The sequence below is a fragment of the Mytilus trossulus genome, chromosome 1, assembly GCF_036588685.1.
Source record: "Mytilus trossulus isolate FHL-02 chromosome 1, PNRI_Mtr1.1.1.hap1, whole genome shotgun sequence".
Classification (NCBI taxonomy): Eukaryota; Metazoa; Mollusca; class Bivalvia; order Mytilida; family Mytilidae; genus Mytilus; species Mytilus trossulus.
Genome location: NC_086373.1, coordinates 45,472,793 through 45,500,573, shown reverse-complemented (window position 1 = coordinate 45,500,573; position 27,781 = coordinate 45,472,793). Strand labels below are relative to the sequence as shown.

At 32.5% G+C, this 27,781-nt stretch overlaps 2 protein-coding genes across 9 annotated transcripts in view; one reads left to right on the top strand and one right to left on the bottom strand.

Annotated features, from left to right (window-relative positions):
* LOC134725519 (mitochondrial S-adenosylmethionine carrier protein-like) overlaps nucleotides 1-8,203 on the bottom strand; it is a 77,109-nt gene extending 68,906 nt beyond the window's left edge. The window contains exons 1-2 of one of the 8 annotated variants that reach the window (XM_063589434.1): nucleotides 8,111-8,203; nucleotides 2,725-2,748 (exon numbers count right to left, since the gene is read on the bottom strand). The gene's annotated coding sequence lies outside the window, so the exon portion shown is untranslated. The other 7 variants (XM_063589398.1, XM_063589417.1, XM_063589407.1 and 4 more) reach the window with 7 other exon arrangements.
* Nucleotides 8,204-10,347: 2,144 nt separating this feature from the next.
* Nucleotides 10,348-27,781, top strand: part of LOC134725487 (myb-like protein X) — a 47,927-nt gene continuing 30,493 nt past the window's right edge. Inside the window, exons 1-3 of the mRNA XM_063589340.1 lie at nucleotides 10,348-10,537; nucleotides 14,185-14,426; nucleotides 19,933-20,206. Of these exons, the coding sequence (XP_063445410.1) occupies nucleotides 10,437-10,537; nucleotides 14,185-14,426; nucleotides 19,933-20,206 (617 nt within the window). The 5' untranslated portion in view covers nucleotides 10,348-10,436. The remainder of the gene's footprint in view (nucleotides 10,538-14,184; nucleotides 14,427-19,932; nucleotides 20,207-27,781) is intronic.

Below are 27,781 nucleotides of genomic sequence, written 5' to 3'. Positions count from 1 at the left end.
TGTGGTATATGCATGGTAAGTGAAAAGATTATATCCTTTCTAAATTTTAAAGATAAACTTGAACAATTCAAAGATGCATTTTCTTTGCAGTTGGGTCAATATCCCTAATGCGCCTCAAAATGAAGAACTCAAAAGTTGTGAGTAAACAAACAAAAAAGTGATATTGGCCATGTTTCTATTTTTAACAAGTGACTGAGCCTAACCATTTGTGTTGATTTGAAAAGTAGAGGAACATAGAATAAAAGTTTAACAAGAGTGCACACGCTGAAATGTCTCGCCTTCTTTACTAATCATTGACATTATGTTGATAGTCCTAAGTATAAAGCTTTATTAAAAACTGTCACATAAACTTAACATTAACCAAGATAACTAAACAAAGACCAATGAACCATGAAAATGAGGTCAAGGTCAGATGAACCATGCCAGGCAGACATGTACAGCTAACAATGCTTCCATACAACAAATATAGTTGATCGACCTATTACTTATAGTTTAAGAAAAATAGACCAAAACACAAAAACTTAACACTGAGCAATGAACCGTGAAAATGAGGTCGAGGTCAAATAAAACCTGCGTGACAGACATAAAGATCATAAAATATATCCATACACCAAATATAATTGACCTATGGCATATAGTATTAGATAAAAAGACCAAAACTCAAAAACTTAACTTTGACCACTCAACCATGAAAATGAGGTCAAGGTCAGATGACATCTGCCCGCTAGACATGTACACCTTACAATCATTCCATACAACTAATATAGTAGATCTATTGCATAAAGTATGAGAAAAACAGACCAAAACACAAAAACTTAAACTATAACCACTGAACCATGAAAATAAGGTCAAGGTCAGATGACACCTGCCAGTTGGACATGTACACCTTACAGTCCTTCCATACACCGAATATACTAGACCTATTGCTTATAGTATCTGAGATATGGACTTGATCACCAAAACTTAACCTTGTTCACTGATCCATGAAATGAGGTCGAGGTCAAGTGAAAACTGTCTGACAGGCATGAGGACCTTGCAAGGTACGCACATACCAAATATAATTATCCTATTACTTATAATAAGAGAGAATTCAACATTACAAAAAATCTGAACTTTTTTTTCAAGTGGTCACTGAACCATGAAAATGAGGTCAAGGACATTTGACATGTGACTGATGGAAACTTCGTAACATGAGGCATCTATATACAAAGTATGAAGCATCCAGGTCTTCCACCTTCTAAGATATAAAGCTTTTAAAAAGTTAGCTAACGCCGCAGCTGCCGCCGGATCACTATCCCTATGTCGAGCTTTCTGCAACAAAAGTTGCAGGCTCGACAAAAACTATGGAGCTATTTTATGTAGTGTTGTCAAATCGTACACTTTTGCCTAACCGGTTACTCGGATAATCGTTCGACCAATTAACCGGTTAACCGGTAGTTTTAAGTTGTCGTTTGAAAGCCGTTTCAATACTAGTACCATACATGTACACATAGTTATAAGATGTGGTATAAGTGTCAATTTGACAACCTTTCATCCAAGTCATAATACTACGATTAAAGATTGGAAGTTTGTCCTTTGGCATTATAAGGCTAGTCTGTGAGGATTCCTGGAGAAGTTTAGTTTTTGATAAACAAATACACCGTATCAACTATAGCATTTGTACCAACTTTAAATTGAAAAATATATAAAAAAAAAACGTCTTGATCTGGTAGAATTGAATTTGTCTAAAACCGATCATTGTTTAATTTTCTCTTGTTGTCTTCGAAAATAATATGCAGTGTTTCAATTTGAAATAATTAATTATAGAAAAAGAAGATATGGTATGATTGCCAATGAAACAATTCTTCACAAGAGACTAAAATGACACAGAAATGAATAACTATAGCTCAACATACAACCTGTTTTTTTTAACTTTGTTTGCTTGTTTCTTTAAGCATGTTACTCGTACTATCACGTATACCTTGAGTACATTCACATTAGTTTGCATTTCACAATTTTTAAGGTAGCATTCTGTTTAAAGAAAGACTAAACCTTGCACTACTGAGGTTACACATTTAGATGTTTACACAATTTAGATCAAAAACGAAATAATGAACAAATTAGTAAAATTTAATCGCATCGCTGATTTAAAGTTATTGTTAAAAAAACATGTTTACCAATCATGTTTCTTTAAGGTCCTGCCCCGAGCTCTAATTAATTTTATGTACTTAGGATCAACAAAAGCAATCAATAAACTGGACAATTGATCTGTCAAATAAATAACCACGACCACAATTTTTAAATAAAACATAATTATTTAATGATTTTCATGCAAATTTATATCAAAACTATCAAAATTTCAAAAAAGTCCTGTTAACCGGTTAGCGTTTTTGGTATTCGGTATTCAACCATTCGACCGGTTAACCGGTTAACTGTTGACAACACTAATTTTATGTGTTCCAAGTATTAAATTTTCAAAGCACTTATAGTGTTAAAAAAGGGTTTTTTACCACAAAGAGCCACATTATAAGAAACTACTTGAAATTAACTTCACATGCCCTTTAATATTTAGAAAATTTAAACTGAATTGGATTTTGCCGTGCACAAAAATCAGTTTTATAATTCACTCACCTTGGTCTATGTGCATATTAAACAAAGGACACAGATGGATTCATGACAAAATTGTGTTTTGGTGATGGTGATGTGTTTGTAGATCTTACTTTACTGAACATTCTTGCTGCTTACATTTATCTTTATCTTGAACTTGGCCTAGTAGTTACAGAGGAAAATATTTTGTAAAAATTAAAAAAATTTATGGAAATTGTTGAAAATTGACTATAATATATTAAACCAATTGCATAACAAGTCAAAAAGGGTACAACATCACCATAAAATAACTATAAAATATACAAATATTAGATATTTCGGATAACAGATATCCTTCTTCAATAATAGCACGATGTCAAATGAATCATGTCAATTCAAATTGAGACTCTATCAAAATCTTGATTTATACAATTTAAGCGAATGCTGGAACAATTTTTAAATTTCCAAACACACCGCAAAGACTACAGAAATATGCCAAAAATAAAAATAGTATTTACGATGTGAAATGGCACAACTTTAGATTTCCAAAGGATGTGGCAGTTGAGATGTAATAACTGCATTGAGGGCAGTCCTCAAACAAACAAATCAAAATAATAAAAAATGTCCTTACCGATCCAGGATGGTATAAATTAGACAACGGTAGGGCAATTACAACGGAAACTACATATTAAAGCCTTCCAAACGAATAGCAGTCTAATAGTGATTGAAAAAATAAGTTTTGTATATTGAGCTTAAATAATTGAACTTGGCAACGTACTTATACATCATCCCGAATCAATGAAAACCTGTAATTTAAACGGTAATTTTAAAAATAATTTCGAACTGTAAAGCCAGTACTAAATCCGGCGTTGTTTAAAACAGGTGGTCACAGGAAAATGAGGGGCTCTTTCTATGTTTTTTCATTTATGCCCTCTGGGGAGACTGTCCGTAACTTTCTTATCCAAAATCTTTCCCGAGCGACTCTGTCGACCTTCGACCAACACTCGTTGTGGTCTATGATCGTGATGGTAAGGTTTTTGAGATCAGCTTGTGTGTGTCCAGGTGATTTCAAATGACGACTTACGGGTAGGTCGGGCTTGCAAGTGTAGTCACTTCGATGACCATTCATGCGTTTGTTAAATGGCTGCTCTGTCTCGCCAACATACTGCATGCCACATCGACACTGAAGGAGGTATACAACATTCTGGGTTTTGCAAGTTACATTGCAATATATAGTGTACACAGACCCAGTCGAGTGGCAAGTGAATGTTTGAGTATTCAGTATTTGTTGACAAGTCAGGCAACGTCTGTTACCACATGACTTGCACCATCCTTGCACAAACCAATTGCATATATACATATATATACAGGCAGTGTAAGTGTGTCCTCGCATGCAGGGATGAGTAGTCAAATTGGCATTTGTAAGCTATGCTTCCCTGCATCCAAAATGCCATCAGATCCAAATGAAAAGTGAACTATACACAGAAATTATCGCAATTAGTGAATAAATTGATTACTACTCAGAAGTTTTATAAACAATAGTAAGTGAACAGTTTCTTTCAGTTAATGAATATTCTTAGAATGGAAGATTGATATATGTTGGGAAGACAATTAAAACTATGGAACAATTTGTTCCAAGGTTGTACCAGTCAAATAACTACATACATTTGTACAATTGTATAAAAGAAACTCTTATAATCAATTGCGGATTTAGTGAAAAAAATACCTTGAAACAGAAAAACTTGGGAAGAAGAATTAATGCTTACAAGGGGCACTAGCTTTCAAATTCATGTTCACTAATTTGACTCAAATTCACAAACTTTTCCTTAAAAAACTGGTCACGCATGATTCATGCGTTATCCACTGGTAAATTGAAGTTCACATGAACACAGATTTCAATGAGGTCGAATTATTCACTTGCAAGTGAATGATTATTCTGCAATGTTTCTCAGCTTATTTTGTCAAAATTAAACCATACTTGGCTGCTAAAAGCAAATTATTATGTCACTATTTCACTTTCATAAATTATTGAAGAATATTTTATAAATTTTTCATATATCTCGTAGCTAGTGCCTTTAATAGACTCAATTTTTCCTGTAGGCAGAAAATTCCATACATTCGACATGAAAAAAGGTCTAGTACAAGGTATCTTTTTTTTTAAAGGTGTAGTTTTAAAATCGGATTTGCCACAATGTTTGCTGTGTTTCAATCCTTAGTCGAGTCATCTTTATGTAACTTCTGTTGAATACTTTTGTTTCTAGTGTAAATTAAATCATTCATGATATAAAAGATATGCCTACCTACATGACTTATTACTTGCTTCTTTAATCTATGTATATGTTGTGTACATTTTATTATTTTGTACAGGTTATTACTTGTACAACCACTTACTTGTACATGTATGATGCCATCATACAAGCAAGTTATTACTTGTACAAATATAGTTGTAAATGTACCAGTAATTACTTGTACAATTTTTGTTTAGAAAAAGATAATAACTTGTACAACACATTATCTTTGAGTTATGTTTATTTCTTCTTTTGCTTTAAATGTTTTATAAAAAAAACCTCCTTTATTTGGGTTTGTATGTTAAGGAATTTTTTGTCGATTGTCAGGTGTTGGTTTTTTTTTTTACTATTTTCTCTTATTTATTTATTTGTTTGTTTATTTTTGCATAGTAAATATTATTCAGTGTATGTATTTTTTGAAATGTATACTGTTTTTGTTTTCTTTTTTTTAAGTGTGTATTAGTATTATTTTTTAAATGTTAGAAGATTATATATTAATTACAGACAAACGACGGACGCAAAGTAACAACATAAAATAACATGACACCTTGAGCAAATTTAGCTAAACAGTTCGTTGCCACGTAATTACGAGTTACTGGTTCAAAGTGACAAAGTCGTTAAAAACAAAAATGAAATAAAACCCTTCTACCATTCATTTTCAAACATAAACATTTATAAATCATGATCAAAAGTTGCATATATATATATGTTATATCATATATGGAAACAAAAGTAAAGCACAATAGATCAAATAACCTATTTCTTTGCACAAGACAAGGAAGCATGACATCTGGAATTACACAATAAGCTCAATCTTATGCTTTTACATGTGACTGTTTTACGACTCATTTAAAAAATCATGATTCAAACTTTTTTTTTCTATTTTATATCAATTTTCGGCATTATTCAGCACAACTCTTTTGATATTTCTACAGTCCATCTGATTTTGGTCTACTCTTTGCACTGGTATTATAACATTGTCCCCAATTTTTAAATCTTTTAATCATCTTTTGGAATGTGCTGTTCTTATCAAAGGGTAAAGTTTATCAACTACAATAATAAATAATTTCATCCACTTTGCGAATGAGTTTTTCAATTTCTGCTGCATTCAATACACCATACTGCCGTAAGAAATATTTTTGAAGTGCTTAATTTGGTCCATTACATTATTGATTTTGTATCTTTATCTTACACATGTGAATACCAAATTCTTAGAAGATTTACTGTCATGCCACAAGTTAAAAAGTTCATCATAGTATATTTTTTCTACACTGTGTTGCATCTTTATATCTTAGTTTTGACTTTTTTTTTAATTTTGCTCATATATTTGTCATGTTTGTAATACATGTTTGTAAGTACATGTAAATGTTGAAATTTTATACCTTTAGGTCTAAGTCATAAATTATTTGTATTAATGGTTTAAAGGGAAACGATTTGTTGAGAACACAATCATTGAATAGGCCAAGGTAGAACATGCAGAATAATGATTTGTACAAGTTATTATCTTTTTCGCAGCAAAAATTCAATTACTTGTACAATTGTATTTGTACAGGTTATAACTTGTATGATGGCCTCATACAAGTAATTACTTGTATAAAATGTTTGTATAAGTAATGACCTGTACAAAATAATTACTTGTTCACGACATATATAAACAATCAAGCTTTATACTGAGTCGTTTTAGATATATTTTGTTTTTCAGTTTGGCATTTAAAAAAATATTTTCAAACATTAAATTTTAATTCTTTTTAAGTGCATTTTATTCACTGAATTCACAAAATCCCAAAGGTACCGATATAAATTCCCATGTATAATTCATGTTTCATTCCGGATCTTATGACATTTTTATGTAAAACTGGATGCATATTTGGCTATGATGCATCCCTGCATTCAGGAATGCGCAGACACTGCCATATATATAACTGATCTTCATTTCATGCCTTTTAGTTTTATAGCTAATGAGTAGTCCAAATAATTATGACGTCTTGGAAGGCTATTTTAATTTTTGCTCTGATGCCTTCTGTCAACAGAAAAAACAAGAATGTGTCCCAAGTACACAGATGTCCCATCCGCTTCAAGTTGATTGGACTTCAACTTCATCAAAAACTACCTCGACCAGAAACTTTAAACAAAACTTTAACCTAAAAAGGGACGAACGAATAAAAGGACGGATGAATAAAAGGACGGACGAACGAACAAACAGACTAACAAACAGACGACACACAGACCAGAAACATTCCCATCAATGAGCCATAAAAATATCATAGCCTTTCAAGATGTCTGACATTATTATTTGGACTTATTAATAAGCTACTATATCTATTAGCTAGGCGGTATGGGCTTTGTTAATCTTTGATTAATTTTGAGTCAAGTCCAAATAATCATGATAATTATGACGTCTGGCCAGACCTCATAATTATTGGACTATCTTGAGTCTTGACACTCAACAATCGTAAATTTTATAACTTGCAACTCGATACTTGGTCCAAATAATTATGACGTCTTGCAAAGCTATTTTAAATTTTTGCTTTGACACCTTCCTGTCGATGTAAGCGTCAAAGAAAAAAAATATAATAGCCTTTCAAGATGTCATAATTATTTGGACTACTCGATACTCAACAACACGTGAATCTCTTGAAACACTTGGAAGGTATCATGGTTAGGCAGCAACCATTTGATATTGGGGGGGGGGGGGGGGGGGGGGCGGGGGTGGCTATGGGTTTTTTTGGAAAAAAAGTTTGTTTCCAGTTTTTGGAGAAAAAAATAATTTGCTTCTTTTGACCCCGAGAAAAAAAATTTGTTTGTTTCACCCTCACTGCCTCAGCTGCCACTATATGTAATGCTAAAATTGAAAGAAAAAATTGTTTTCGACTTGTTTCGAAAAAAATAGAAAGTTTGTCTGAAAAAAAAATCCATTGCCCCCCCCCCCCCCCCTGCCTTATTTTGAGGTATCTATTGTCCCTTTATTGTCCGTGGTAATAAACGTATTTACACTTTCGGTATTTAGCTGCCTACCTCCAAATAACCTTAGATCGACTCCAAATCACCTTTTGACGTCAAGCAACAAACAATTTTAAATTGTGACGTCAAATATTTTAAATTATGATGTCAAAGTTTACGGGAACCTGTGTGACTTTATGTAATGGCGGACAAATTTGCATACAATTGTATTATATAGTTCACTTATATTCAGTTGGCTGATATATTTGTACATGCACCTGAAAAAGTGCTGTAAAATACAAAAATTTAGAACCCACCATGCAACTTCCTGTTTTCGTATGACTCGGAACCTTTCCATACATCAAAGAGCAATTTGGAATCTCTCGAGACTTCGGTCCAAAAGAGCGACGATTTACAGAAAAGAACCGAAAAGGACCAACAAGAACCGAAAAGGACCGAAAAGTACAGAAAAGAACATACATATATTTATTATATAAAACAATATATATACACGATTTTTTTATGTTGTTAACAATACCTCGAAATAAATTAATGCATAATTCAAATTTAGATAATTGTATATTTAAAGGGATATGTAGACTTACAAAAAAGAGACAATATAACTTGTTTTTGTTAGTAATACTGTTTTTAAGTATATGTATGCTAAATTTTCATTTATTTATTTAACCAAAAGACATTTACATCAACAGTTATAAATAATAAATAAGAAACGACACGAACTCCACTAAAAACCGGGAGTGAAATCATGTGCTCCGGAAGGGTAAGCATTTCCTGCACCGTATACGGCACCTGTCGTGTTATTTCTTTGTTCAGTTCGGTAATAATGGAAGGTTATTATGACTGAGGAAGAATATCAGATATGATTTCTGACACATTTTTGTCATAATTGCCAATCAGCTCATGATGGCGACCGTAATTTTCTAGAGTGATGACCTTAATTTGATTGATTCATAGCCCTATCTTAGCAACTTTTGAGAAAGCAGTACATGGTATTCCTCGTTCAACAAAATCAACTTACTTTGAGCTAGCTCTAGAGTAACGTATCAATTGAGACACATATACTCCATATGCTGATGCCGCTGGGATGTTGCTACACAGAAATGGAAAGTCGACTATAGGAAAATTAAAATCATCGCGTTTGTCATAAATTTTGGTATTTAACCTACCATCAGTAGTCATTTCGAGAAAAAGGTCTAAATATGAAGCAGATTTATCTGTGTCGGTAGTATCTTTAATTTCAAGTTCACTTGGACATATATAAAATGTAAAGTGATCACTGCATGAATCTTTTATTATTTAGAGACAGTGCATCATCAATATACCGAATGGTGAAATTAAAAGACTGGGCCAATTTCTTTTCTCCTGTCTGTACAATTGCAAGCACTTGGATAAACTCTGCTTCATAGGAATACTGACAAAAACAAATATGCAAGTAGATAACGCAATTATAAATGTTAATCCTAACATTTCAAAAAATGTTATAATGCATGTACATATGGTAATATAAAAAGTCTTTTTTTTCATTACCGATTAATGGAATGTAACGTGACGGTATATTTTGACAGTTTTTTCAACTACGTTTTTTTTATGATAAAGACAAAAATGTCCATTCTGGGTTTATTTTGTAGCTGTACCATTCTTTATTATATAGGGACACCAATTTGATTTTTAAATCCATACGGAACTCGTAATTAATCGGTTCCTTACCCAACTTTGCATTCCGGCAGTTAGTCTCCAATGTAACAATAATATTTTTATTATTGTTACATTTCCATGTAACCGTAGCCAGTGCCTAATTTTATAGATGTGGACAGAATTTCATAGTACATAGTCATGATATATTGTCTTGTTGGACAATATTTCATAGGACATTATTTTGCTTTACACTCGGTGCAATTTGGGTACCGTTACGTTATATACACATTCCCAAAAATTATAAGGAACTGTTGTAATGTTCCAACTAAATAAGCGATCGAGATTGATACTTATAAATATAATTCACGTAGAACGATTGTTTGACAGTAAATGTAAATTTTTAATATTTTTTTAGTTTTTTGTGTAAGTTCTATGTTTTCTATACACCTTATCGCTATTTGTCCGCCATTAATTTCTGGATATCACACAGGTTCCCGTAAAAACTTGACGTCATAAAACAAAATATCTGACGCCACAATGGAAAAGTGATTGTTGTATGCGTCAAAAGTTCAAGCGGCCGAGTCAGACGGGATTAACGATAAGGTGTATTCTATAAGATAGGCATCCGACCTACCTGTAATTTTTCACATTTAAGTTAAGTAGTCTTGTCGCAGTATAATGTTTCAAAACCTAATAAGAAACTTTTGTAAAAAAATATCTTTTCATTGATAGACTTAAATGATTTGCAATTTGCTAATTGCCTTCGATTACTAAAAAATGTCGATCTCCTTTTTGGTTCTTTTCGGTCCTTTTCGGTTCTTTTTGGTCCTTTTCGGTTCTTTTCTGTAAATCGTCGCTCTTTTCTTAGACTGGTTCTCTGTCCTTTATCTGTTTGGCTTTGACACCCGTATGTTGCAAGGGAGAGGACCAGCCTACTCTTTTCTGTGATCTGTACGTCGAACCCCGAGACTTAGTCAATGATTGAAAATGTCGGATTTAGAAGTTGATAGTACTTCAAAATCACTGGTAGCTTCTTGGTTTGGGGTGAACACTCTCACCGAAACTACGGAGAATGATTTAGAAAAAAAGTATGCTACAGTACATCAATATGATGTCAATAGGCATTAATCAATTGTGCTAAAAAATGAACAGAAATCAATCATTTGATATTAAAACTTTTTTTTAACAGTAAGGGGACGACCATTTGATATTCTGGGGGGGGGGGGGGGGGGGGGGAGGGGGGGGGGGGTTTGGGGGGCAGGAGGATTTGTTTTTGATCGGTTATTTATTTTTGTAAACTGAGAGAACAGATTATTCATTTTCTGCATTATTGAAGCAAGATTTTTCATTTTCATTAAAGCAAGGGACTGATTATTCATTTTCACAACTATATTTATGATATTCGAAAAACATACAATTTTTTTAAATAATTGTTAATTATGAATAATACATGTGTAGTCAAGTCATTATATACCATTTAATCAGAAAAGATCATTATCCCCTGCCGAAATTTGAAGATTCAAGATGTCATTCATAACCTCAGACACATACTTTTGTACAAGAGGACAATATAGAGGCCCCTCATGGGGGGTCCTAGTAATCACATAATCACAATTTTTTGGCCAATATAATCACATAATCATTAAATATTTGCTTATCTTTAGTAATCAAATAATCATAAACTAAAAATACATTCCTAGGTAATCAAATAATCATGAAATATTTGGCTTAATATAAATCAAATAATCATTAAAAAAACGGCCAAGTAATCACATAATCAAAAACCCCATGAGGGCCCTCAATATAATATACAAACATTTTAAGATAATACATAGCGATACAGGACAAACGAAACACAAATACATAGTAATAAGTATATTATAAAAGACAATTGGTATACTAGTAATTAGATTAATTATTTCATAATTTTCTTCACGAAATGAATCATTTATGTTCCAAAGTAATATACATATATATTGCATACATCATCATGTACATACATAGTATTAAAGTTAATTTAGTTTGGTTTGACCAAATTTAGCCTCTTTCCCAAATATTGTCAAAATATTATGCCGAGGGGAGCGAGGCAAAAATTTTTTTTAAGGGTTTTGGAATGCTGAAGGCCCAAGAAGCTATAGACCTGCTGAGTTATTTATTTTCAATACATTACAAGTCAGGTTATTTATTTTCAAACTACCACAGAACAAACCATTTATTTTTGTGTTTATCAAGGCTGAGTTATTTATTTTCAAAATCCTCGGATAGATGAAGAAATTAAACAATTGTGAGGAAGAAAGGAATTGGGTAGTTTTTATTATATTGATAAATGAAGAAATTAATCATTTGTACATGTTGTAAGGAAGAATGGAATAACGAGGCCCATGTCCCTTATTTTATTGCTACAATAACATTCAATTAACATGATTAACACCTTTAACTTTGTACACGCGTTGGATGCGCCAGATTATACAATTATTGTAAATAGTGAACACCTGTTGAAAGCTCAAGATTGTCATTAATTTCCATTAATCTTCAATGACATTAAACTATGACAGACAGAGTTGAAGGTTTGGATTTATTTCAAGGGTTATGGGGCAAATATTCCACAAGATTCCATACTACTAAGGTATGGTTAGGATTGACTTAGGGGGGTTATGGCTCAAACCATTTATTAATTAGGGGTAAAAAAGGGGAAAAACAGGGTTTTTTTCTGGTTTAAACAGTTAAGACAATTTGAAAGCTGTGTAAGGGAGGTAATGTTTGAACCTCTTCACACTGCTTTTAAGGTTCATCATAAGGAATTGAAAAATATGGCCGTGTTTACACCTCAAAATTTACTATGAGTACACACAAACTGGTACGTCTAGGAAAGTTTTAAGGCATGGCAGAAACTAGATAAAAGTTATATAAAGTCTAGGTTTCAGAAAATTAAAAACTTGCCTCGATTTTGATGTCCAGTTTTTTCCAGTCTGCAGAAGATAGCAAAATAAACAAACACACGAGTTTCATTTGATACGGTCCACTCAGTTACACAGTTTAAATCACCTATTATCTGCAGATGTCTATTGTCCATCTATTGTCCATTTAAATTAATACTACTCACAACATGTATTATATGAGGGGAGATTCTCAAACCTCTTTCCCAACTTAGTTAATTTTGACACCTTCTGCAGGAACAAAAACTGGATAGCAAAATCTAGTAAAGTTTATAATTTTCTAAAATATGAAATGCATTTAAAATTTATATATCTAGTTCCTGCCATCCCTTAAAACTTTTGCAGGTGCATAGGTTTGTCTGTACTCAGAGTAAAAATGGTGTAAATACGGCCATATTAGCCAAAAGGTTATGATGAACCTTAAACATGTTAAATATGTGTATTTGAAATTTGCCAATATATGTAACTTCAGTATTAATAAACTCCATTGGAAATTTGCCAATAATTTCAGTATAATCAAGATAATAATTAAACTCCATTGGAAATTTGCCAATAACTTAAGTATAGATAAATATACATGTAAGTCGATAATTTAAACACAAAGTTCAAAACTACACAAAGGAAGGTTTGGATTGTTTTTGGGGGTTAAATTCCCTTTGGTTTAGGAATAAGGGGTATAAAAGGGAACAATTTTTCTCATTTCAGATTTCAGAAATTAAAAAAAGAAAATTTCTTCAAATATTTGTTTTGAGGCGATTAATATTCAACAGCATTGTGTATTGCTCAAAAGCAAAACAAAATTGTTAAGATTATTAGACCACATTCATTCTGTGTCAGAAACCTATGCTGTGTCAACTATTTAATCACAATCCAAATTCAGAGCTATATCCAGCTTGAATGTAGTGTCCATACTTGCCCCAACTGTTCAGGGTTCGACCTCTGGGGTTGTATAAAGCTGTGCCCTGCAGAGCATCTGGTTTAATACTAATATACTTAAACAGTGTAATAAATATGTTTATCTTTTAAAAAATACAGGTAAATCTTAGGTAAATTTTTAATTAACATTGATTGTCATATTAACAAATTATTTACCAAAACATCTATTGTTATATATGCATGTGGGAACTTCTTTGCAGGTGGTCGTGTGGTCTAGCGCGATTTGTACAGTGCAGGCAATTTGGTGTCACGATATCTCAGTATAGTATGAGTTCGAATCTTGGCGAGGGAAGAACAAAAATTGCGAAAGCAAATTTACAGATCTAACTGACCTAAGGAGGGCCTGCTCGAGTCATGCTTCAATGATTCCCTATAAAATCAACCAAATTTTTTCCCTGGATCTGCCTAAGGAATCATTGATATCAACCATCCAGACTCTACATAAATATTGTTTTATTTGTCTATACACTAGCTATAGCTGTAAACTGAAAGCATATTATCTTTAACATATCCTTGATAATGAAAAAAATGGCAAAGTTTATTCTCTTGGACAATTTGATGTATGTCATGTAACATTTCGATATTTATTTATTTAGAATAATTAATTTTTAACGATAAATTTGTTTTCTTGTCATTAAATTATACTTCTTGTGGCTAAATTATTCTTCTTGTTGCTAAGTTGTTTTTCTTGATGATTCTTGCCCCTAATAAGTGAGACCAAACAGCAACACTTTTAAGGAACCATTGTAAGAAAACTACTCTGATAAGTCTAGACACATGCTAGATCTAGACTTTCTACTTTTTAATTCTTTCAAGAATTTTTTGTTCTTAAGATATAATGATATTTTTTTTCTTTTTCAAAGGAATGATATTGATCTCAGCTTTGGAAAAACATCCCAAAAAAATAGGAAAAAAGAAAATGATGAAGATGGAAAAGTGACAAAGTTTACCCAAACTAACCATGTGCCCTTTAAATTCAGCAACAATGATTTACAGGTTTTCACGTTGGGTTTACCACAGAAGAAAACAATATCTGGTTTTGTTGGGGATAAACTAAAGAAAAAGCTGACCAAATTAAAACATAGACAAGAAAATATTGAGAAAGGTAAAATTTGATTACCTGAATGAAATGTTTCTATAACTTTTGTATTTTTGTATGACGCGTCCTCTGAAGACATTTTGTTTCCTGACAAGAATTTTAGAATAAGTAAATAGAAATCTCTTTTTAAACACAAGGTTTATGATCACAAAAGGAAGGTTTGGATTGATTTGGGGGGGGGGGGGGGGGGGGGGTTATTGTCCCGACAGTTTAGGAATTAGAGGCCAAAAGGGGCCCAAAAAAGTATTTTTTCTAGTTTCCAGACAATATATAACTTGTTGAATGGTGTATGGTATGGATCTCTCTGAAATTATACCACAAGTTTCCATATTTCAAAGGGATGGTAGGAATTGGCTTTAGGGGGTTATGGCTCAAACTGTTTAGGAATTAGGGCCAGAAAAGGGGAAAACAAGGGTGTCCTTGTTAATGGACAATGACTTCAATTCAAAACATAATTTAGAAGCAGTGTAAGGTAGGTTATTCAAACACAACATTGACAAATTACCTACCGTACACTGCTTTTAAATTATGTATTTAGAAATGTTGTATTGTCATGAGGTGATTGGCTGTCAATTTATTTTAAGAAGTTACTGTTTAAAAATGCTGATGAAAGTAATTTAATTTTAGCCATGATTATGTATGTCATTTTCTATTTAAAGACTTTTATGATGTATTGAAACGGGTTATAATTTATGGTTGCACACTCCATTGGAATTAGAATTGAGATTATGACCATTCACTCACCATATCTTGAGGGAAAGAGTTTTTTTGAAAAAGGGGTAGGGGGCAGGTTAATAAAAAATTGGGGGTTGGGACAATTTGTTCTCAAGATTTCTAAAATTAAAAAGATAATTTCTTCAAATATTTTTTTTTGCCCCAAATTCGCAACTGCATTTGCAAATTTGGGGCAAAAAACTTGAATTGGTAATGTGATTTGAATTTTTCTTATTTTTTTTTACTTTTGAGAAATACTGTAATTTCGCCGAATAGGGACTAATTCATTGAGTACCATGAAACAAAGAATTTCATAGAAATGATACTTCCCTTTTTATATAAAATTCATTCATTCATTTATTATTTTGTTGGGTAGGTAGGTTAACTGGAACCAAACATATATTCATAATATTCATATTTGGCCCAAGAGGAAAAAAATAATTCTGTAACTATAATTCAATATAGAAAACATTAATTGAAACAACTGTTATGATGGGTATAGTTTAATTGTGTTCTCAGTTATGAATTGGACAATATACAATATAAACATATAACATAAAGAAAATAGAGCATCGCCGCGCCGCGACAAATGACATTGAAAAAAATACAGTTTATTTTTTTTTACGCCAAATGTGATACTATCCAAAATTTCTGGGGGGAACACTGATTTCAGGCTTTGGACTAGTGTACTTTGATAAATTTTTGAAAATCACAGTTATACAGACCTTTTTATATGACCGCAAAAAATTTTTGCGACTTTTTGCAGTCGTATATTGGTATGACATTGGCGTCGGCGTCGTCCGAAGACACATTGGTTTTCTCACTATTACTTTAGTTTTAGTAACTAGAAATCTATGAAATTTAAACACAAGGTTTATGACCACAAAAGGAAGGTTGGGATTGATTTTGGGAGTTTTGGTCCCAACAGTTTAGGAATTAGGGGCCAAAAAAGGGCCCAAATAAGCATTTTTCTTGTTTTTTTGCCCAATAACTTTAGTATAAGTAAATAGAAATTTAAACACAAGGTTTATGAACACAAAAGAAAGGTTGGGATTGATTTTGGGAGTTTTGGTCCCAACAGTTTAGGAATTAGGGGCCAAAAAGGGGCCCAAATAAGCATTTTTCTTGGTTTTCACACCATAACTTTAGTATAAGTAAATAGAAATCTATGAAATTTAAACACAAGGTTTATGACCATAAAAGAAAAGTTGGGATTGATTTTGGGAGTTTTGGTCCTAACAGTTAGGAATAAGGGGCCCAAAGGGTCCAAAATTAAACTTTGTTTGATTTCATCAAAAATTGAATAATTGGGGTTCTTTGATATGCAGAATCTAACTGTGTATGTAGATTCTTAATTTTTTGGTCCCGTTTTCAAATTGGTCTACATTAAGGTCCAAAGGATCCAAAATTAAACTTAGTTTGATTTTAACAAAAATTGAATCCTTGTGGTTCTTTGATATGCTGAATCTTAAAATGTACTTAGATTTTTGATTATTGGCCCAGTTTTCAAGTTGGTCCAAATCGGGGTCCAAAATTAAACTTTGTTTGATTTCATAAAAAATTGAATAATTGGGGTTCTTTGATATGCCAAATCTAACTGTGTATGTAGATTCTTAATTTTTGGTCCCGTTTTCAAATTGGTCTACATTAAAGTCCAAAGGTTCAAACTTAAACTAAGTTTGATTTTAACAAAAATTGAATTCTTGGGCTTCTTTGATTTGCTGAATCTAAACATGTACTTAGATTTTTGATTATGGGCCCAGTTTTCAAGTTGGTCCAAATCAGGATCCAAAATTATTATATTAAGTATTGTGCAATAGCAAGAAATTTTTAATTGCACAGTATTTAGCAATAGCAAGAAATCTTCAATTGCACAGTATTGTGCAATAGCAAGAAATGTTCAATTGCACAGTATTGTGCAATAGCAAGAAATATTCAATTGCACAGTATTGTGCAATAGCAAGTATTTTCAATTGCACAGTATTGCGCAATAGCAAGAAATATCTTATTGCACAAAATTGCACAATAGCAATAAATTTTCAATTGGAGTTATCTTTCTTTGTCCAGAATAGTAGTTGAATCAACTTAAATCATTGTTTTATACAATATACATTTGTATATTCACTTTTACTATTCACTTTTACTACCAACTGATAAATTAAGGTGGTACCTAACACTACAGGGAGATAACTCTGTAAAATCAGCTAAACGTTTTAATTACGTTGTGTTGTAAAAGGAATATTAAGCTTCTCAATGATCAAAATAAGTGTTTGTCAAACTGCTATATAACCAGTGTATTTTTTCTGATAAAACGGTTGGTTCAAATCTTTTGAAATTTTTGTATTTTTGTCAAAGGGTCAAAGTAAATACTTTGTCAAAATTTTAAGAAAATTAAACGAGCCAAATTAATTTTAGTTAAAGTGTTGGGTACCACCTTAAAACAATCTTTACCATTCAGTGATAACAAGCACTTTTTTACATTTTAATATTTTATGATGTATTTAAATGAGTAGTTATTGTTGCATACTCCATTAGAAATTTGAATTGAGATCTGGTTGATTAGGGCCCCAGTTTTCAAGTTGGTCCAAATCAGGGTCCATAATTAAACTTTGTTTGATTTCAACAAAAATTGAATATATGAGGTTCTTTGATATATATGCTGAATCTAACCATGTATTTAGATTTTTAGATACACAGTTATCGTCATTTGATTTTTGTTGTCCATGAATATAGTCCTTAGTGTGGACAGTGTGTTACTTGCCAATTTTTGTTATACCCCTTCCAAATTTATTTCTCCATGTTTTATTCCTCATATAGCAAGTAGGGGGGTGAAATGACACTGTAAAAAAATTTGGGTCATAAATATTAATGTAAAGTAGTGATTAGGTCCAGCTGAAAAAGGTCAAAAGTTAGCACTTCAGAAGCTGTCAAAAGATTTCAAGACCCCCTTAACATAAAATTGTCCATATTTTGAGTTAGAGCTGATGAAGTTTTCTTTAATTTTGATATAATTTGTCCCAAAAGTAGTACATCACACTGTAAAAATATTACTGAGAAAGCACAGGTGAGATTTTTTTTATTTTCATTTATTGTCTAAAAGAAATGCTCTACGAAATAATTGTGTACTCGGACCTAAGAGTGAAATCAGGAAAAATAGAATCTGTACTTTGGCAACTTCCCTGAATGATTTGATGGTGTCAATTTGTCAAATAGCATAAAACTAAAGGATTTAAACTTTTATTTGATAGAATTTAAACTGCAAAAATGACCAATTTTGGCATTATATGGTCAAAATAAGCATTTCATAGTTTTTTCAATTTTGATGCATAAGTGGCATTCTGACTTTCTATCTGACATGTTTTCATGTGTCAATTTTTGTGTTTCTATGCTTTAATCCAGTTGTATTACTCATTTGTGAACTCTGAATCTACAGAAAAGAAGATTATCTCAGACAATATGAGCAAAATGTGTTGAATAAATGACCCTCGTCTAGCGCCCTGTTTGGATCAAGTTAAATGTGAGGAGCATGGCACATAAAAGTTGAAGTCCATAATAAAGACCTCACTAAATTTGTATAAAAAGCACTTAACAATGTCTTTTGTACCTGTTTCATTTCACATAATATCTTTCTTTACTTCTGTAGGATAGCATGTGGTTCAAATATAAGCCTGTTGAGAAAAAAATTGCATGCAAGTTTTTCACTAAAAAGTGAAAAATCTTTGTATCAGACCATACTGTCTGCTAAAAAAGTTGAATGTAAGAGCCTTTTTGTGCTCAGATTTATTGTATCATGTCACCTGAGTATAGAAATGATAGAAAAGACACAAATTTTTATTTCCTATAGCTTCAATATGCATTTTTAAATGTAAATATGTGCTACGGCCTAAATTGACCCTAAATTATTTTCAGTCTTACTTGGCCTAAGAGTAGACCCTTTTAAACTAATATGATATGTTATTAGTAACTTTTCTTTCCATTTAAAGTACATTAAATACATATGTAAGGATTATTTATAATCAAAAAGCTTCACAAATTTAAAATTGCTGGTAAATATAACATCTTCATGTAAGGCCCCCCTTCATTGGAAAACCTCCATTTTTAGGCACAGGCTCATATAACTTTAACTTTTGAATAATTATGCTAAGTCTGATATATCAAATGAGTACTCTATTGCTTTAAATACATGATATATTATATATTAAGTTATTTTAAAAGTATTTTTTTGCAACATTTTAATTTTAAAAGCCCCAAATGTTGATAGTTAAAATTTCTCAATTTTAACGTCTAAATTTAACACGCAAAGTTGAATATAGAATTAATCATATTATCTATAATATATATCCTATTGCTATGAAACTTTGTAAGCAGTCTTATAATATATTAAGCTTTAGTCATACCAAGTTTTATTGTGATAGGTCAACTTTTTCTATCCTATTAGGTCAGAGTACACAGTTATCGTCCTTTGATTTTCGTTGTCCACGAATATAGTCCTTAGTGTGGACAGTGTGTTACTTGCCAATTTTTGTTATACCCCTTCCAAATTTATTTCTCCATGTTTTATTCCTCATATAGCAAGTAGGGGGGTGAAATGACACAGTAAAAAAATTTGGGTCATAAATATTAATGTAAAGTAGTGATTAGGTCCAGCTGAAAAAGGTAAAAAATTAGCACTTTGGAGGCTGTCAAAATTTTACTGATTTCAAGACCCCCTTCACATATTTCATGTATTGTCCCCATATAGACAAGACATACGTATATATAAACCTCTTTTGTCTTCATTTTTGTTGTTGTATTGTAGAAGAAATGGAGAAAAAGTTTCTCAAGGATGACAGTTTAGAAGAAAAATATCAGAAACGAAAGAAAAATAAAAAGATGAGGTCATCTAATGATGAAGAATCTTGTTCCAAAATAAAGATGGTTGGAAACACAAAGAAAAAAGAAATAGCAATGGACATTGTGTACTCTGCAGATGCTTTGAGAAAGATGTTATTTGAAAATAATAATCTTACAAAAAATCAAAAGAAAAATCTCAAGAAAAAGCTGCATAGATTTATTATAAAAGAGGAAATTGGGTATGTTTTACAAGAGTTAATGTTTATAAAGTTAGTGTGAATACTATTTATATAGACCAGTAAAATACTGATATTATATTGTACCCCACTTTAAATGTTTTACCTCTGTCTGTCCATCTGTCAGTCCATGCATATGAAGTCAGCCTCATAATAATAAAGAAACAAGTTGGCAAGAAGAGAGACACAATTGGTTTCCATTGGAATTCCTACAGTCTGTTGAAAAACACGTCCTCCAAACATAAGAAATATGTTGTCAATCAAGAAATCAAGCATCTTGATACATGTACATGTGATAATGTCAGTTTCAGAGAATTTTTTGTTTGAATCAGAGTGATTCTTTACACAGTAGGATTTATCCCTCCCCAAGACCAGATACTTGTTTCTATGTTCGCCATTCTTTTTATTGAAACAAAGTAATACCAACTCTTTCAATTTGTCCCTTAGTTTGGAAAGGGAAAATACATGTGTAAAGTATAGAAAAGTCAAATGTATTAATACTATTGCAAGATGAGAGAATCTTATAATAGATTGTATATACTCTAAAAGATCTTTGGAATTTTTTAGTACAAGTTTTGTATGCCAGCAGGGGCATCATCTGTGTCCATGGGGACACATTCTCCCATAGATTTTTTAAATTTTATATTTTAATTTTTTTAGTTTTTTGGTTTTTTTCATTATAAAAGGGGGATTTTCCAGATTTCGGACAATAACTCAAAAATGCTTTCACCAATTTGCAAGAAACTTTGGTGAATTGTTTATATATACATGTATTGATGTCAGTTCTCTTTTGTTTTCTCATAAAATTTAGATTTTAAGTTTTGGTGTTACAATGTATGTGATTTTATTAATAAAAAAGGGGGGATTTTCCAGTATTCAAACAAATTGCTTTGAGCAGTTATCATGAAACTTTGTTGACTGTTATCTATTAAAATAACCTCCCTTGAGTTTTTCATGAATTTCTGATATGACATTGAGAAGTTATTGAACTATATTCTTTGAATTAGCGACCAGCATATCATGCACTCATGCATATTTTGCTTGTTTTTACTGTTTAACATTTATCATTTTAGTGCCGTTTATAGCTGACAGAGTTTTGCTCATTGTTGAAGGCTATATGGTGATCTATAGTTGGAAACTTCTATGTCATAAGGTCTCTGGGGGAGAGTTGTCTCATTGGCAATCATACCATATCTTCTTATTTTTATATGCTTTAATTTGGATCAATTAATTTGGTAACATTAAAATTGCAAGAAACTAAGATATCCCAAGAAAATATCTCAGGAAGTCCCAGGAAGGTCTTGGGATATCCCAGGATATCCAAATAGATTCTTGCAAGGGTTGTTTCATATAAGTTTTAAAATAATTGTTGTATGATATTATATTTGGAACAGGGGTGAAGAAGATTAGGGTGGGAATAGGGCTCTTCACGGTTAGTTCGGCCATATTGGATAGGGGCCAGATTTTCATAATAGAGGTAAAAATGGTGTGAAAAATACGGGAAAATATCATTAAAATAGAGCTGTTGCTTGGAAACACACATAGGATTTCCCACACTGCAAGTTTTATTTATCCGACATCGATTTTTCGGAATAAAAAATACAAGTTCAAATTCGCCCCTAACATTAACACGGGCTTTCAAACTAAATGAAAGTTGTCAAATCGTACCGGAAAACAATTTTATGGCCGAAAGTATAGGGACGAAATTGACTCCATTATCTACGTCGCTCAAACGCTTAATTGATCGTGAATTTTGAATGATATGAAATCGTATACAGATCAACACAGATTGTTTGGGTTCTTCTTTTAATTCAGCACTCCATCAACATACTGGCCACAGACCACAATTAATTCCTCTATCAGTTCTTTATAACCTTTTGCATCATTAAAAAAATTGCACCATGCACTTTTGTCAATTTTTTTGTGTGTGTAATGTATTGTCCTAGTCCAAATATATATCCAAAATTCAGAAAGATTGAAGCAATCACTTTTACAAATTTAGCCAATACACATCCATACCCCTATTGACAAGTCAAGAGATGTTCCGAAAACTGTAAATATCACCTTTTTGCACTTGACCTAATCACTCATTCCATATCAAAATCAGTTAAAATACAACCTCCAAAAATTTATTTGACCTCTCTTCTTTCATTTCCACCCAAAAAGATTTAAGGAATGAGTGAGGAAAGGAAAGAAAAAAAAATAAGGAAAAATACACTCTAATTAAAAGGAACTATATTCGTGGACAACGAAAAGCGGGGTCATTAATTGTGGTCTTGGGCCTATTAGGGGCCTAAAACTTGACCAATTCTAATAAAACTTGGCATGATTCAAGCTTAGTATATTATAAAACAGGTTACAAAGTTACAAAGCCATATGATACCAAATAAAAAAAATGTGGCATTTTTTATATCTGAATTTTGGGTGCTGAATTGTGGCATTGAATTAGAACAATTAAAACTATCAAATTTGAGCTTCTAAAAACCAAAAAGATACCAAAACTAACACTTTTTAATGTCTCTATGTATAAGTTAACATCTATTTAAAGCAACAGAAAGCATACTTCATGTATCAGACTTATGAAAAATGGCCAGAAGTTAATTTTATATGAGCCTGTGCCAAAAAATAGAGGTTTTCAATTAGGGTGAGGCCTTATATCAAATGTAATATTTTTCACTTACCACAATTTTCTGAAGTTGTTAAGTTATCAAACAAACTTTAACAGGTTATAAATGTACTTTTGATGGAAATATAAGTTTCAAATAGCATAACACATGTGGATAAAATGGTCTTTAGCAATGTTATGCTTAAAAAAACAGATTGCCAGTTTAGGCCGTTCCCCACATTTGCATATTTAAAAGCATATAAATGATATGGGAGATGGAGATATACTTTTTTTTGCTAAAATCTGTTTTCAGATATGATAAAACATGGAGCCTGGATGTAACAAGACTGTCACTTTCAACTATATATGCAGACAGTATGGTCTGATGCAAAGTTTATTAACTTTACTGTTTAAAAACTGAATGAAATTTCAGCCTCAAAAGGCCAATATTTAAACCACTAGCTATCCAACAGAAGAAAGTAAAGGTAGTCTGTGAAACAGAAATGGTTAAGCAACCAGTAATAAGTGTTTTTGATGTAGGTTCAGTGCAATCTGTTTTGGAATACAACTTTTAAGTGCATAGAACTTCACATTTCACCTGCTGCGTATACTGACCGTTAGCCTTAGACTATTAAAACAGCACATTTTGCACTCATTTTATGTTTTTATCTACTTTTTTTTGTGTTCAGAGTTCACAAATAAGTTAAACAACTGAAATAAATACCACAAACACAAATAGATATCAGAAAAAAACTGTCAGAGAGAAATTAAGCATGCTGTTTTTGAAAAAATTGTGAAAAAAAGTGAAAAAGCTACATTTTAGGCATTTAACCTGAAAAGTGACTATTTCTATCAAATGAAAGTGAAAATCATTTCTTCTCATATAGTTTGACAAATCAATACCAATAGATCATTCAGAAAAGATGCCAAAGTAAAAATTCAAAATTTGCTGAAATGCACCTCTTAGGCCACAGACCACAATTAATTCCTCTATCAGTTCTTTATAACCTTTTGCATCATTAAAAAAATTGCACCATGCACTTTTGTCAATTTTTTTGTGTGTGTAATGTATTGTCCTAGTCCAAATATATATCCAAAATTCAGAAAGATTGAAGCAATCACTTTTATAAATTTAGCCAATACACATCCATACCCCTATTGACAAGTCAAGAGATGTTCCGAAAACTGTAAATATCACCTTTTTGCACTTGACCTAATCACTCATTCCATATCAAAATCAGTTAAAATACAACCTCCAAAAATTTATTTGACCTCTCTTCTTTCATTTCCACCCAAAAAGATTTAAGGAATGAGTGAGGAAAGGAAAGAAAAAAAAATAAGGAAAAATACACTCTAATTAAAAGGAACTATATTCGTGGACAACGAAAAGCGGGGTCATTAATTGTGGTCTTGGGCCTACTGATGATAACGTGCAGGGCACTGATTTTACTATAAATCTGTGCCGCGCATGCGTGGGATATAAATTTTAATAATACGAAAATAAAAATAAAAATTTCAACATAACTTCGTTTTCTTCTGTTTTTGTACTATACATTTTGGTTTAAACTATATACATTGTGGAATTTATTTAAATGTTTAGATGTTTATTGAGAACAGATATTGGAATCTGTTCTCGGATGCTTTCAAGAGTAGTACATTGAACTGCAGCTACTGGGAGAAGGTTCCATTGCAAGATTGTTCTAGGGTAGAATGAGTGCTTGTATGAGTCTTTAGTGGTTTGTATGGGTCTGAAAGAGTAAATATGTGAATGTTGTCTTGTTCTTGTATCAAATTGTGTAAGTAGGTCTGTCGGATATATGGCAACAAGATGATGTATAATTTTGTAGAGGAAAATGATGCGGGTTCTAATTCGCCTTTTCTCAAGTGTTGCCCAATTTAGAGTGACAGTGTTCTACAGACATTAAATAAAAATAACACAAATCCTATTCATTTTGAATTGTGCTTTTTCCTCTCTCCGCTGTTGGCACAATATTTGCTTCAAAGCTATATATATTATATGAAATATTGAGCTGTTTAAAGAGAAAAAAACATAACCACAATGCCATTATGGACAGAATCCATGCTGATTGTATTGTTAATAAAATTATGATTTAGCCGTATCTTTCCCAATGCATAAATTTACACCCACACTTTCTTCACACATTTTTAATAAAAGAGATGTTGAAGTCAATATACAAAACAAAAATACATTGTTGAGGAGAAAACAACATCCGATACAAAAGGTATACTCTGAAAGCATATATGCCCTTTATTGGTCAATCAATTTTTTCCAAATTAAGTTAAGAGGGGGGGTGGGGGGGTCAGCGAAAAAACTATGTGAATTAAGTTTTTTTATCCTTCATTGAACTTTTGATGTCGTCCCTTACCAATCTCAGTTTAAGAGTTGTTGTAAGAGTGCTCAGAATGGTCACTGCAGTCTCTCTCCATACACAGAAATAATATTTAATGCCTGATTGGGACCAGGCATGGGTGTATTTCAGTTTGTGAAGTTGTCTGTCATCTGGTCATATTTGTTTAACTTATTGTTTTGTCACCAATCATGCCTTTGATTTTTAAAGCAATTGCTTTCATGCCGTCGCGTATGGCCATCTTTGTGACCCAGATCAGAGACTCCGCCCAGATCAAGCCATAGTATTTTGTTAAACGGGCTCCTGGTCTGTCATTCTTAAACACCTATGTATGTTTTCTAATGCAATACATAGCTTGAAACTTTTGAAAAACGTTAGTGGATTTAAGAAGTTTCAGCATACGTTCTTGTAGATGTATTTTTGTATTTAGGGGGACAACCGTTTGACTATCAAAAAATATAGACGTCCGAGTGAAAAAAATGCATTTTTATACCTGCGATTCCGTTTTCCGTTCGTACGATGTTTCAACAAAATATGGAATCATTTCAGTTGTTGATTTAGTATTGAAAATTTGACTGAATTATCTTTTATAATATACGGTTTTATATGTTTAATTGGTGTTTTTTTTAAGAAAGAGGTCAGGTGCTCTTGTTCATTCATAAAATTGTCGTTCATTCATAAATTTATCGTAAAATCAAAATCACTACACAGGTTATCAGGTTATACGTAGTGTCAAATGATCTCTAATGATTACCTGTAATCTAAAAATAGACAAAGTTAACTGACGTATTTTGTTGATTTGTTTGCGCAAATAATTTGGAGGAACGAAACCCTTGTTAAAAACTACGGTGGCAGAATGCGGCCATGAAAGAAAAAAAAAATATGTCGTTCCCTCAAGGTACTATGTCGTTCCCTCAAGATGCTATGTCGTTCCCACAAGATAGCTATCTCGTTCCCTCAAGATGCTATGTCGTTCCCTCCAGATACTATGTCGTTCCCACAAGATAATTATCTCGTTCCCTCAAGATACTATGTCGTTCCCACAAGATAGTTATCTCGTTCCCTCCAGATACTATGTCGTTCCCACAAGATGATTATCTCGTTCCCTTAAGATAGTTATCTCGTTCCCTCAAGATAATATGTCGTTCACTCAAGATACAATGTCGTTCAATAAAGATGCTATGTCGTTCCCACAAGATACTATGTCGTTCCCACAAGATAGTTATCTCGTTCCCTCCAGATACTATGTCGTTCCCACAAGATGATTATCTCGTTCCCTTAAGATAGTTATCTCGTTCCCTCAAGATAATATGTCGTTCACTCAAGATACAATGTCGTTCAATAAAGATGCTATGTCGTTCCCACAAGATACTATGTCGTTCCCACAAGATAGTCATCTCGTTCCCTCAAGATAGTTATCTCGTTCCCTCAAGATAGTTATCTCGTTCCCTCAAGATAGTTATCTCGTTCCCTCAAGATAATATGTCGTTCCCTCAAGATGTTATGTTGTTCCCTCAAGATGATATGTCGTTCCCCCAAGATACTATGTTGTTCCCTCAAGATGTTATGTCGTTCCCTCAAGATACTTTGTGGTTCCCTCAACATAGTTTTAACATTGCATTGATAGTGCTATGTTGAGGAAACGAGATAACTATCTTGAGGGAACAACATAGCATCTTGAGGGAACGACATATCATCTTGAGAAGAAAACATAGTATCTTGAGGGAACGACATAATATCTTGAGGGAACGACATGATATCTTGAGGAAACGACATATCATCTTGAGGGAACGAGATAGCTATCTTGTGGGAACGACATAGTATCTTGAGGGAACAACATACCATCTTGAGGGAACGACATAGTATTTTGAGGGAACGACATATCATCTTTGTATTGAAATTGCTATGTTGAGGGAACGAGATAACTTTCTTGTGGGAACGACATAGTATCTTGAGGGAACAAGATAGCTATCTTGTGGGAACGACATAGCATCTTGAGGGAACGACATAGTACCTTGAGGGAACGACATATTTTTTTTTTCTTTCATGGCCGCATTCTGCCACCGTAAAAAACACATAACAATAAGTTTGTTTTCCTTTTTTGTCATAACTCCGTAAGATTTATCGATCACCTTACTAATGAAATGGACCCGTCCAAACGTGATAGATGCCAAGTCCAGATGAAGAGATATTTACAATTTGGAATTTTCTAGTTTCATAGATTAAAAAAAGTACATCCTTTTTGGATATCATATTCAAAACTGGGTATGCATGACAAATGATGAAACCATTATCCTCGTCTTTCCAATGGACGAGTCTACTACGTTTGTTGACCCTCGACGGTCCACCGTGTTTGCAATTTTATTTCACATGTTTTCGAAATATTGAAGATCATTTTCACAATGTTTCCTGAAAATTGGATAGATATCAAAGCAACTTAGAGCTGCTTGTTCTTGTTCGTATAATGACGATTTAATGTCATGTTTGTCTGTGATGGCCCCTCTTTTCGGGATTGCATGAGAATTATAGTTATCTCGTACCGCATGAGGATGACACATATTAACTGAGCAATAACGTTTGGGACTTAGTTTTTAAGAAATGATG